The 14,005-nt window shown below is 41.9% G+C and overlaps 1 protein-coding gene across 4 annotated transcripts in view; it reads right to left on the bottom strand.

The window, feature by feature from the left end:
* ACP3 (acid phosphatase 3) overlaps positions 1–8,533 on the bottom strand; it is a 46,100-nt gene extending 37,567 nt beyond the window's left edge. The window contains exons 1-2 of one of the 4 annotated variants that reach the window (XM_040480194.1): positions 8,302–8,533; positions 368–463 (exon numbers count right to left, since the gene is read on the bottom strand). In XM_040480194.1, coding sequence (XP_040336128.1) covers positions 368–463; positions 8,302–8,421 — 216 coding nt within the window. In that variant the 5' untranslated portion in view covers positions 8,422–8,533. Of the gene's footprint in view, positions 1–367; positions 464–4,843; positions 4,901–8,301 lie in introns of those variants that run through there. The other 3 variants (XM_040480192.1, XM_040480195.1, XM_040480196.1) reach the window with 3 other exon arrangements.
* Between the last annotated feature and the right edge of the window lie 5,472 nt (positions 8,534–14,005).

Raw genomic sequence — 14,005 nt, 5'->3', positions numbered from 1 at the left:
GGCTCTCTTCAGCACCTTTAAGTTCATGTATTCATCTGTGGCCATGCACAGCTCTCATGCTTCAATAAAGCCAAACAGGGTAAAAAAAAAAAAAAATTAAAACTGGCTATTTTATACAATTTTCCCACAGTTACTTGTCACTAGGGTGATCTAGTCATAATGAGAAATTACTGAAATTAAACATTATTGCCTCTCCTTCCACAATCAAAACACATTTTAGACTTTTTAGATCCTAAGCAACTGTGCAAAATACTCCTCCAGATCTGAGTAACTAAAGTAGTTGTATGGCTTCAATATATTACAGACCCCACACAGTTTAATTTCCCTTAAGACTTATCGGCAATCTTTAGCTAACAATTCAACCAACCTGAGTGAGTTGGCCAAATCCTTGTGGCCATGAGGATTCTTTGATGGGGTCATTAGGAAAGGTTTCGATGGGACTTCGGTCTCCATGCCTAAATACCTGAAAAGAGGTCAAGACAGTAATGTTAAAAATTTCACTTCGGTGTTTTGCCTCTGCTCATCCTAATAGATTTTCTTTTAAACCACTGGTTCTCAACCTAGGCTGCTCATTGCAATCACCTGGGGCAATTAAAAAAATTCTGAGGACTGGATCCCCCTCCTAGTGATTTTGGTTTAATTAGTTTGGGATGTGGTCAGGACATCAGGATTTTAAAGATCTCCCCAGGTAAATCTCAGGTTATGAACCACTGTTTTTGTTTTTTCTTTCTTTCTTTTCTTTTTTGGTGTTTATTTATTTTTGAGAGAGAAAGAGTGTGAGCAGGGGAGGGGCAGAGAGGGGGGGCGGGACACAGAATCCAAAGCAGGATCCAGGCTCTGAGCTGTCAGCACAGAGCCCGATGTGGGGCTTGAACCCACAACCGTGAGATCATGCCCTGGGCTGAAGTCGGACACTTAACAGAATGAACCACCCAGGTGCCTCAAGGACCACTGTTTCAAGCTCACTAACACTTTTCTGTGTTTCAGGTAATGTAGGTAACAAGACGATCACTCATTAGAAAGCAGGCAAGCCACGTGTGGAGATTGGTTTGTATATCAGGGCAAGAAGGAACACAAAGCTTAGAAAAATCACTTTACCGCAGACAAACTCTGATAAGAAGTATTCTTCCTTAATTATGGTTACAGTAAAAATGGTGTTAAAAATTTTACATAACATAAAAATAGTGGCTTTTAAATGCCACATACCATTTGTGACTGTCTTGAGCCAATGATTTATTAGTTTTTAGGAGATTAGGAATAAAGGACTTGTGGATAGGAAGATGAGAAAAGCTAAGCATCAATCCTTTAAGAACATACTTCTGGATTAATATGCATGTCATGCTATTTTGATTGCTCATTTTATCCTTGGGGGAGAGTAGTCTGGACTTTCAAGACCCTGGTATTTTATGATTCCAATACGCTTCCTGAATAATACCAAACACAAAGCTATTTTATAATCAAAAGATAAGACAAGTAAAACACTCAAGAAACTCAAGATGAAGTCTACACTGAGGCCACCAAACATTTTTAATACAGAGGAGGGCTGCATAACGCCTTGCGGTGTCTGAGATTTCCTGTACTTATCATTTACACTGCCTGGCTAAGATGCTCCAGTAGACGTAGAATAAGGAGCAGTCTTAAATTTTGGTCATCTTTCAGATGGGATTCTAAGAAAGTGAGGGAGGCCTCTAGGACCTGGGTTGTGTCTCTGGTGTCTAAAGAAAACTGATCTTGGGGCACCTGGGTGGCGCAGTCGGTTAAGCGTCCGGCTTCAGCCAGGTCACGATCTCACGGTCCGTGAGTTTGAGCCCCGCGTCAGGCTCTGGGCTGATGGCTCGGAGCCTGGAGCCTGTTTCCGGTTCTGTGTCTCCCTCTCTCTCTGCCCCTCCCCCGTTCATGCTCTGTCTCTCTCTGTCCCAAAAATAAATAAAAACGTGGAAAAAAAATTAAAAAAAAAAAAAGAAAAAAAAAAAAGAAAACTGATCTTTTGGTTCCCTAAACTGCTAAGAAATTAAAGTCTCAGTAGAATAGTTTGCAACAAACAGACAGACAAGGGTATAGTGGGTCTTAAGCAATCATTTTGGTCAGGTAAGAAACTGCAGTCATGAATGGTCCCCTCATGGAAAGAAGAAAGGCTGCACATTCTCAGAAATTATCGAGGCTAATCATTGGTGCTCTATCTTCGAAACACATTTTAGACTTTTTTAGATCCCAGGTAATTGCGCAAAAATACTTTCCTACATCAGAGTAACTAAAGTTGTTATATGGTTTCAATAGATTATAAAAGCTACAATGTTTAGTTTCCAGGGTTTCTCAACTTCAGCACTGTTAACATTTGGGGCTGGATGATTCCTTTTGAGGGACTGTCCTGTTCATTGTGGGATGTTTATCAGCATGCTTGGCCTTTGCACACTAGACATCGGTAACAATCCCTAATTGTGGCAACCCAAAAGTTCTCCAGACACTGCCAAATGTGCCTTAGGGGGGTACCTGTAGCTGAGAGGCCCTGAGTTAGCCAAAGAGAAGTCAGATGAGAGACACTGTAGTGAAATAAAACTTACAATGCTTCCTACCGTACTATAACCACAAGAATTCCTCAAGGTTTTTTTGAATGCTTGTTGTGTCCTAGAAAATGTGGCAAGTGCTTCTCATAATTTAATCCATTCATCAGTTCTACAAAGCATTTACTATTATTATCTTCATTTCACAAACAAGGAAATCGGCCCTATAGTTAAGTGACCTCACAAGGTCACACAGAGTGTAAGTGATATGATAGGGCAGAGATCCAAACACAGACAGTGTGTCTCCAATGCCTGCATTCTCAACCTGTGTAAGAGGCTCATTTTTCTATGCTAAAACATAGTCCTTAACATCCCACCAGTGGGTGATCTGGAATTTGGGGTTTCCTCTAAGATTGGAAGCTGTGTGTGTTGGGGGGGAGGCAGTGTTGCACTAGAGGAAAATAAAACCTTGATATAAGAAACAACCCTGAATACCATTTAAAAAATAAAACTGAGGGGCACCTCGGTGGCTCAGTCAGTTAAGTGGCCGACTTTGGCTCAGGTCATGATCTCATGGTCCATGAGTTTGAGCCCTGCCTGCATCAGACTCACTGCTGTCAGTGCAGAGCCTGCTTCCGATCCTCTGTTCCCCTCTCTCTGCCTGCTCCCCTCCCCACTCTTGCATGCTCTCCCTATTGCTCTCTCTCTCAAAAATAAATAAACATTAAAAAAAATTTTTTTTCAATGTTTATTTATTTTTGGGACAGAGAGAGACAGAGCATGAACGGGGGAGGGGCAGAGAGAGAGGGAGACACAGAATCGGAAACAGGCTCCTGGCTCCGAGCCATCCGCCCAGAGCCATCAGCCCAGAGCCCGACGCGGGGCTCGAACTCACGGACCGCGAGATCGTGACCTGGCTGAAGTCGGACGCTTACCCGACTGCGCCACCCAGGCGCCCCTAAAAAATTTTTAAAATAAAAAATAAAACTGAGATTATGCATCTAAATGACAGTACAGCCTGGGGAGAAAATAAGTGTGGTCCCCTTGGAGGAGGGATTGTTAAACAGCAGAGCCATGGAACATAATCATAAGGCTTAAACAAGCTTTCTCACTCTGTCCTTACAGGTCAGGAATAACTCCTCTATATTTCAATAGGTTTTAGGGCTCAAACATGCCATGAGCTCTTCAGAAGGGGTGTCCCACAGAGACACTTGATAAGCCATCCCCCCCTACCCAGCACTGGAAATCAATATGTGTGTGTGCGTGTGCACACGTGCATATCAGGGAGTGCCCTCAAGTGCACAGGTGGGATTCTTGAGCAACTGGAGTTTCAGCTGGAGCCTTTGGACATGCCTAGGTCCTCTTCTAAGTCTGTGGAAAGGCAATCTTCTTAACTACCGCTCTGCCAAATTTGTAACCTATGTTCTCAGTCCAGCAGTCATACTCTACGAAATCCTTTAGAAACCTAAAAATAGAGGGTCAGCAATAGGACTGTTTGCAGTAGTGGTAACTGCAATAGAAGACATCCAGGATAACAACCTCTTGTGTTTGTGCAACCCTCCATGGTTTTGTACAGTTCTTTCCCTGCTCTTTCAATTCTCACAACTCCTGTGAGTCCAGGCTGGCACTGTTGCTGTTCTGAACAAAGAAGGAAACCGAGGCTCAAAGAGATTGAATGAGTTGTGTAGATCTCCTTCTTTTCATGATGGCTACCCACTGTTTTCCCCACCATGTCACATTCACTTCATCCTTTTAGATCACAGGTAACTTTTTTTTTTAATGTTTGTTTACCTTTGAGAGAGAGAGAGAGAGAGAGGGAGCAGAGTGGGAGAGGTACACAGGGAGAGAGAGGGACAGAGGATTCTGAGTGGGCTCCACGCTAACAGAGAGCCGGATGCAGGGCTTGAACCCACGAACCGTGAGATAATGACCTGAGGCAAGCTTGGACACTCACTGGCTGAGCCACCTGGGTGCCCACAGGTTACTTAAAACAAAAACAAAAACAAACAAACAAACAAAAAACATGGTTTGGACCCCATGAATGATCTTTCTCCACTGAGTCTGCTAAGCAGATTTGGCATGTTACGTGGGTCCCACAGCACCCTACCTGATCTGGTCTTGCCCACCTGGATGTTATAACTTTATATTCTTACTAAACATGCTTTGCCTCAGAGCCCCTGTGGCACATACACCTAATACATTGTTTATCCTAGCCTCACGGCAGTGATGTTCTGTCGGCCTGGAATGTCCTACTTCGGCTTCTAATCCTGGCAGTCACTAATTTCAGGTCCCACCTGAAAAAAGGCAATCGAGAGAGATCTCCCTTGACCTCCCATACTCACCATGCTTATTATTCTCTCTCTAAAAAGTTAAGAATAATGATTCTCTAAGGATTTTCTATGGGACACTGGAAAAGAAGGAGGTAGATTCTATGGTCAAAGTTTAGGAAATGCAGTTTTATTAAATCCTTTCCTTTAAAGCCACAGCACATATCAGAAAAAGACTGAGGAGTCCTGCCCTTAAAACACCTGAAATGCAGTTTAACTCTTGTTCTGTTCCCAGTGCAGATTTAACTACTGAAACCCATTTTGTTTTCACCAAGCAACTCCTGTTAACAAGTCATCAAACTAGCATTCCATGAGACGAACTTTGATAAACCTGTTTTAAAAGATCATGTGACGACTCTTCATGACAGGGAACAAGAACCCGGGACAGTTTCCTGCTCTTTCTGCCAAGAACAGCTTTTTAGAATTGGGGAAGATTTATTTTTCTTGGATCAGAGAGAAACAGCGAGGAAGCCACCTGCTGATTTTGAGTAGGAGTTAAATCTGTACACCTAACCTCCATGGAAAGATCTCAGTTCCATGTGCTGGCTTAAACACATACAGCAGGAATGGAATATGTTTAGTGATTAAGGGCATGGCCTCTTTGATCATACAGCCTGGATTCAAATCCTGACTGCACCGTGTAACCATGTGCAAACTGCTTAACCTCTTTGTGTCTCAACTTCTTTATCGATAAAATAGAGTTAGTAAGGTTTTTACAAAAACTTTGGGGAACAATTGCCAGATATAGCAAACAAAACTACAGGAGGCCCAGATATTGCATGAAACACCCTTTATTCTAAAAATTTATTTGATGTTCATCTGAAATTCAAATTTAATTTGGTATTCTGTGTTTTCCTAGAAACCCTACTTTACAGCGTTTTTGGGAGGATAATGTGACATATTCTATATTGAACTCTCAGAGCAGTGCCTGGCATGTAAAAAACATTTGAGTCACGATTGGTTATTGTCACTAATGTTACCACTTTAATCAGAGGCAGCTTTCCTTTATTCTGGTTCTAACAATTTTCTCTCTTTTTTCTTTTTGTAGGCTTCACTGAAATACGTCAGTTAGAGAAAGACAAAAGAAACAAGACAGATGAACACAGGGGAAGGGAGGGAAAAGTAAGATAAAAACAGACAGGGAGGCAAACCATAAGAGACTCTTAAATACAGAGAACAAACTGAGGGTTGCTGGAGGGGTGGTGGGTGTGTGATGGGCATTAAGGGCACTTGTTGGGATGAGCACTGGGTGTTACATGTAAGTGACGAATCACTAAATTTTACTCCTGAAACCATTATTACACTACATGTTAACTAACTTGGATTTAAATAAAATTTTGAACAATAAAAAAAGAAAGCTAAAAAAATAAAATAATGAACACTTATATAGTTTATGATACTAAGCAAGCAATCTAACTTTCTTTGTCTTACTTTGCACATTTATAACAGTGAGACTATAATGCCTAGGGAAAAGGCTTTTTAGAACAATTAAATTATGTTTTTTATGTTAAAAAATAATAATAAAGTAGGCTTCAGGCCCAGCACGGAGCACAATGCTGGGCTTAAACTCACAATCCTGAGATCAAGACCTCAGCTGAGATCAAGAGTTGAATGCTTAACCGACTGAGCCACCCAGGTGCTCCTGGTTCTAATAATTTTGTAAGGATTTGCCTGGGTATATAATTTAACCATGTATAGTCAAATATTATCTATAATCAATAAAAACAAGAAAGTAGTATCTTCTTGCTGAAGTCCTTAGATCGAATTAACTTGTGGTCCTTGAATACATGTTAACTGAGAGTGATGGGGGAGAAAGGAAAGCCACAACAGTTTGGTACCAATGGAAGTTAGCCTGGACTCCGGTAAAAGAGGCAGAGAATTGGCCACGTGAAGTTAACTGAAACTTCCCTGTAATATCTCAGAGAAGATTCCACTCAACCAGCTTGCAACAGGTTTACAGTGTTGACAGTGTAATTTCTGCAGAGTCCCGACACTCACTTAACGCACGTGTTGGCAAGGAATACAAGTAAAAGTCTAACTACGGTGCCTGGGTGGCTCAGGCAGTTAAGCGTCCGACTTCAGCTTAGGTCAGGATTTCTCGGTAGGTGGGTTCCAGCCCCAAGGTCAGGCTCTGTGTTGACAGCTCAGAGCCTGGAGCCTGCTTTGGATTCTGTGTCTCCCTCCCTCTCTGCCCCTCCCCCATCCATGCTCTGTCTCTCTGGCTCTCAAAAATAAATAAACGTTAAAAAAACAAACAAAAAAGTCTAACTTGCATGGATGTCTCTACAGAAGGTACACAATATTACACACTTTTTTTTTTTTAGCACAGAAGTCTGGCAGCTGGTAAATCATTTGTAAATAAATTGATGATATGTTTCTGATTCTCTGTCTCTCATTTGTTGACTCATGACCTAGTAATGATTTACTGTACTAATAATCATATGGTATGAAATTTTTATTTTCTGTAGGGAAAGAAAGGAGTGCTGGATACTCTGCGCTGAGAAAACAGGAACTTCATGTTTAATTTTTAAGTAAAAGATGACTTCCCTGCAAATTATAGAAATAAATTTTGAGTACTCTTACAGTATGAAAATTTAATTATTTACTAGCATATTTTCACTCTATCAAATAAAAAAAGTGAGGAAGAGAAAGAGATTGAGAGAGCGGCTGTGAAAGACAAAGAGAGGGTCAGAGGCAGACGGAGACTGAGTGAAGCAGAACAAGAGAAACAGACATACAAAGAAAATCAAACACAAAGAGAAACCAGGAGACACAGGGATTGATTCCAGGACACCCAAGTAAAATGATAAATCCCCTTTACTTTGCAAAGCCCCTTTCTATCTATTTTTAAAATAACATCAACAGTATATTTTCTTTCCTTAACTTCATGCCACCCCTTTTCCCCATAATTTGTCGCATGTTACATTGCGTGGAGAAAAACATTATTTTAATGGTCAACCAAATCTATGCATCAGGAAGTCCTCGAAGTCTCGAGTTTAGTTTCATTTTTACGCTTCAAAGACTGTTTACAAATATATTTTCCAATTTCCTGATAAATAAAAGGGAAGGGGCTACTTAATTCAGAAAAGGACAGTTTTTTGGTATGCAAACTAATCATCATTAAACTGAATGAAGCCCGATTAAGCTCCTAGTGCCAACCGTGGCCAGCTGAGGCCTCCCCCCACTTTGAGGAAGCTCCCCCTTCCTTTGAGGCTGTCAAAAAGAACGTGCATTTAGGGCAGTTGTGAAGTAAGTGAATAAAGAACATCGACAAAGGCACATACAACCAAACCAAACACTTTTTGTCAGGACACGTTAAGTATTCGTTAGGAGGAACTTGCGAAACTTGATTATTCACTTTCTGAGTTTGGTCTCTGGGAGACCACAGGAGGCTAATATGAAACCTGACACTTGGTTATCAGCCGCTGCTGGTAACAGTTTTAAGGGAAAAGCAATGAGAAAAGTCTACTCACCAATGTCACAAACTTCAGCTCCTTAGCTACCACACCTCGGTCTACCCAGAAGGAAAGCAGAAACAAGAAGCTAAGAGGAAGACCTGCTGTCCTGGCCGAGGGGAGCGGGACAGCGCTCATGCTGGGGAGAACTGTCTCTGGCAGGAGTTAGGAGGTGCAGTTTCCAGAGCAAAAGCCATTAGAGGGGAAGCTATTTATCAAAGGAATTGAAAGGGAAGGAGTCGCTGGGAGGAGTCAGACTCAGAAATAGTAAGGTCGCCAGGTAGCTTGGGGCGGGGCTTGGCAAGTGACTGGTGAGATAATTTTGGGGCTGGGTGTGAGCGATCACAGTCTTCTGAATTTAAGGTAGAACTGAGGCCCAACGAGGGGAAAGCTGTTGCTTAAGGTCACAAAGAGCATGTTGAGAGACTTTTTTGTAGTTGACAATTCTCTTTTCTTGAGGTGGGGTGTGATACAGTGTTTGTTTTGTGACTGTCACTTGGGAAAGGGATCAATCTTGACTTTGGAAACCTTAGGCCAGGGATTCCTCATCTTTTGGGAATCCAGAATTATAGGCAGAGATATATGGAAGGAACTGTGGGTTCTGGCATATTTGGGGGTCTATTCCCCATGCCAAATATGGCTCCCTTTGTAAAACTCTCATGTAGCCTAGAGGGGTGTTTTCAAATTGAAGGCAAGTAAGAGAAATATTATTTTCAAAATTTTTAGTGACACCTTAAGATATTTGGGGTTCATCTGTGGCATCTCAACACTAGGATTGGAAGGACCTTTCCAAACCTGACACAATTTAAAAAACAATGACAAGGACAAACTTACCTATAGCTCTCTACTGTCAGTCACCAGCTTTGGCCACTAGCCCTACATTCTTCATTCTGGGAGTCACACCCCTGCCTCTCCAGCTATGATCTCATCAGGGACGCTATAAAAGAGGATAATCCGGACTAAGGGAACTTAGCTGTCCATTTCCCCCAACCTGTCAGTTCCATCATAGGCTACAACAGGATTTGGGTGCAAAACTCCCTGTCACGATGCTTCTACTCCATCAGCAGAGAGAGAACAGTGGTTTTCCCCACAACCTATTCTCTGGTATATTGCACTTCCCTGTGACAAGAAGGTTCTGTTGTAATGTGATCACAGGATGCCCTAGAATGTGGTGTGTGGGAGAGAGGTTGCTTCTTTTGGTATGGGAAGATGTGTGTGAGGAACAAATGAATGTGTGGTTACGGTTACACATTTAAGGGGACTTGTGACCCTCTCTTTGCTGCCACATTCTTCACCTGCCACTCCCCACACTCCTCTTCAGTGGGTGGCATTTTGAGGAGATGGGTTCAGGGAAAGGGGGATGGAGATTGGGAGGTTGTCCAGGGCAGACTTGAAATTGCCACTCGGATCCCTGCTGTATGCACCAGGCCACGTGACAAAGAAGCTCCAGCACCTGTTTACCTTCCACAGACTTGGTTCTGACCCACACGCTTTAAATCACGCCAGATCCGTGATTCTGTTGAATGTCTTGTTTTTTTCAAGGATCAGCCTGGCCCCTTGTTCTCCTGTCTTCTTCTTTGTCTACCTTTGGATTGATGCCTGGCACTATATTGGCTATACCAGTGCTTCCTGATAATGACTCGTTCTCTAACCTACCTATGCCATGTCCTGTTAGCGGGGATAAATCCCTTTTCTGGTCCAGACCCAACTTTCTCTGTGTCACCTCTTTTGGGCTCCTTTTAGCCCTCCAAGTAGGAACAATAGTAGCAATAGCAGCAACAACTTCTTCTAGAGAGAACCAGAAAAAGGCTGATTAGAGTGAATACATCTCAACTTAAACTGATTCAAGTTGGAATAAGTGGATGGTTTATACTTCTATTCTCCACCCTAACTTCTACTTTGATCATCCAATTATAAGGAGAGGAAATCATAAATATAGATCTGAACACCATGAAGTTGAGTTTGAAAGCATCTCAACTCAGATAAAATTCATTTAAAAACCTTCTTTGGTCTCTGGAACCTTAAACTCATAAGGCTTTTGTAAAGACTTTAAAGAGTCATCTAAATAAACACACAGATATGGTAGCATTTAAGGTGAGACTTGAAAAAAATATTGGGATGTCGTAATTGATATCCCAATGAAGCGTGCCAATAATCTTAGTGTCAGTGATTAGCAGAACTTACTGGCTGAATCACTTTTGTTTCTTCATATGGCAAGTGTTCAGCCTCCAATTAACACGATGTTAGGAAGTCCCATAAATGGAGTAGGTTGGGTTCATCGGAAAGCAAACTTCCAGATGGAGATTTGCATGCAGGAAATTTTATTTAGGAATGCTCTCAGGATCAACAACAGAAGGGGGAAGAGAAATAAGCAGGGTTGGGCAGAGGGAGAAGGCCTCAGCTGACCCTGCTAGGCATGCTGAAACTGGAAAAGACTTTGGGAGTGGTGCTGAACTGGGGTGAGGGACCCAGGCTTTTTACCCCTATGTCAGCCACTCACTGGAGGTAGGCTGCTCCCAGCAGAGAGTGTGACCGCAGGGAAGGTGGCTCTCTTCTGCCACGGCAATTCTGAAAGGAATTGACTGCTGAGTGATGTCAGACAACAAAGTCCCAAGAGGTGGGGGGAATTAATCCTTCAGCTCATGAAGGGACATGTGGGTGGTATAACACAGAACCCATGACAATGAACACATATTCATTGGAAAAGAATTCATGATCCTCAGTAGATCAAGGGTTATGAAAGTACTAAGTGTACTTCTGATAGCAAGAGTCTGGGTTGGAGTTAAGATCCACTAATAGCTATACTGGTTGTTCACCAAGTAGGCAGGCTGTGTTTAAACTCCAGGACTTGCTATACCTTTACAACTGTATTGTTTGACTCTCAGTGACCTATGGACTATTGGGTACTGAATAGTATCGATTGATCAATAGTCATTGTAAAGGCAAATTGTTGCATCAGAACTTGTTTACAATGTTAGCTGTTTTGAGGCAAAATTTAATATAAGATGGGTTCAGATAAAAGTTTTCTGGGGTGCCTGGGTGGGTCAGTCAGTTAAGCATCTGACTCTTGATTTTGGCTCAGGTCATGATCTCAAGTTTTGTGGGATTGAGCCCTGGGTTGGGCTCTGAGCTGACTGCGGTGGCTGCTTAGGATTCTCTCTCTTCTCTCTCTACACCCTCTCACTCTCTCAAAATTAATAAACATCAAAAAAAAAAAAAAAAGAATAGAAAATTTCCTCCCCTCACCTCAACGGATCATTTTGTGTGTTTTGTGTCTGTCTGTAGATCTATTTGCCCTTGGTATGTCTAGTTTATTTTTAATATTTAGGCAAACATCCAATATCCATGTCATTGGTGGAATGGGGGACAGATGGAAGATAAGCAACAATGCCCTGCCAAGTCTTATGGGAGCCTGAGGCAAAAGGAAGTAATATAGATCCTGCCTTTATTCTAAACTTTGACATATTTTTATCTATTTTTTAAAGGTTATTTATTTATTTTAAGAGAGAGCACGTTGAAGAGTATGAGTGGGGGAGGGGCAGAGACAGGAGGTGAGAGAGAATCCAAAGCAGGCTCCATGCTGCCAGCGCAGAGCCTGATGCGGGGCTCGAACTCATGAACCATGAGATCATGACCTGAGCCAAAACCAAGAGTTGGACACTTAAGCGGCTGAACCACCCAGGTGCCCCAAATTTGACATCTTTTTAAATGACAGATTGTTTTACATTAATTTTTGTTTTTAAAAATACTGTGTTAAAATATTATCGATCATCTTTAGGAAGTTTTTGGCACCCCTTTACATCATGAGTGCAAGATGAGTGCCTTGCTCTCCTCACCTAGTTCCCAGATGTGACTCTGAGAGTTGGAACCTGGGAGAGAACAATTTCTCCGAGCTCCGAGCTTTCAGCACATAGCCCAATGCAGGGCTCGAACTCAGACTGCGAGATCATGACCTGAGCCGAAGTTGGACGTTCAACCGACTGAGCCACCCAGGCGCCCCTTCTTTTGAGATTAAATGATCTGACTTCCTCTGGTTCTGTCTCTGAGGAAATGAAGGCTTGGGTAGGAGAAGGCTCGGTTTGGATGGCTCTACTGAGGCATCAAGAACTAGGGGCGCCTGGGTGGCTCAGTCGGTTAAGCGTCCAACTTCAGCTCAGGTCATGATCTCATGGTTCATGGGTTCAAGCCCCGCATTGGGCTCTGTGCTCTCAGCTTGGCCTGCTTTGGATACTGTGATTCTGTCTCTCTCTTCCCCTCACCGTTCATGTTCTGTCTCTCTCTCAAAAATGAATAAAAACAAAAAAGATCTGAAAAGAACAGAGAATTTATCTGTTAGGCTGAACAAAGGTGACCTTCAGCTACCCCTTGGACTGTGATTACCTGCCTAGGGCTGGCCTCCCTCACACCCTTTTGCCCTTGTGATAACGCTGCTTTCCTCACATTCAGAACTAACCACCTGAGAGAAGAGAGGTGACAGTGACTCATAAACGAGTAGAAGCTCTGAAGAACAGAGATGTAGTCTAAAATTGTCACCCAGGAGCGAGTCTCAATTGCTCAGGCACTGGCAGGAGAGACAGGGCAGCTAGGTTTTGTCACGGTCTGTCTACTTTGCGTGTCATTCCAAGGTTCCAGTCACTGGGATAACCAGGCAAATACTGCCCTAGCGCTGTTCCACTTCTAACACAGCTGTCCAGATTGAACATTGTATTGGTTCTACTGTATTTAACATGTAAAGGAAAGAACTGACCACTTACAAAAATATTATCTTATCTCATTTTGTGTAATGTGTATTGAAATATGTACATTTTGATGGTGCTTTATTCTGGGTGATGTGATTGTAAAGTGGTTTTACTTTCTTCTTTCTACTCTTCTCTACTTTCTAAATTTCTCACAATGAACAGATATTTTTATTAAAATCAGAAAAGAAATTTTTAAATGTCTAATATGAATTGTATGCTATTTCTTACTTCATTACTGGGTGCCCTCAGAGTTATAGAAAGTGGGTCTTAAAAGTCATTGACTTTATTTTTTTAATTAAAAACATTTTTTAATGTTTATTTATATTTGAGAGAGAGAGAGTGTGAGCAGGGGAGGGGCAGAGAGAGGAAGACAGAATCTGAAGCTGGGTTCAGGCTCCAAGCTGTCAGCACAGAGCCAGACGCGGGCTTGAATTCATGAACCATGAGACCATGACCTGAGCCAAAGTTGGACGTTTAACCAATTGAGCCCCCCAGGTGCCCTGTGTTACATATTTATTTATTTGTTCGTTTATTGTCTGTCTCCTCCATTAGAATGTAAACTTCATGAGAGTAGAGGACTTTACTGCTGGATCCTCATTGGCTAGAACAATACTTGGCACATAGTAGGGGTCTACTGAATATTTGTTGAATGAATGAATGAATTCCTACTAATCAATTCCTTTATCTAAAAAAAACCTCCCAACATGTTTCAAAACTTTTTTATAATATCTCTAAACTGGTTCTGTTTATTCCATTACCAGAAGGACTTTCCTTTGAATAAATAAAGTCATGTCAATCTTTGTCTCTTGATTCTGAGACTTTCAAAGCTTTGTGATTTTCTAAGTCCTCTTCTCCAGTATTTGACTGCTGATTTTAGGCTATCTGCTAATTTCTGTCAATTAGGATGTATTTTGGGGGAAACAGTCAGATGAAGGAGACATATTTTTGAATTCCATATTTGATGTGAAAAATTAATATAACTT

The sequence above is a fragment of the Herpailurus yagouaroundi genome, unplaced genomic scaffold (genome assembly GCF_014898765.1).
Source record: "Herpailurus yagouaroundi ecotype Mexico unplaced genomic scaffold, PumYag 159, whole genome shotgun sequence".
Taxonomy (NCBI): domain Eukaryota; kingdom Metazoa; phylum Chordata; class Mammalia; order Carnivora; family Felidae; genus Herpailurus; species Herpailurus yagouaroundi.
The sequence above is the reverse complement of the archived record's forward strand: the minus strand, read 5'-3'. Positions and strand labels throughout refer to the sequence as shown.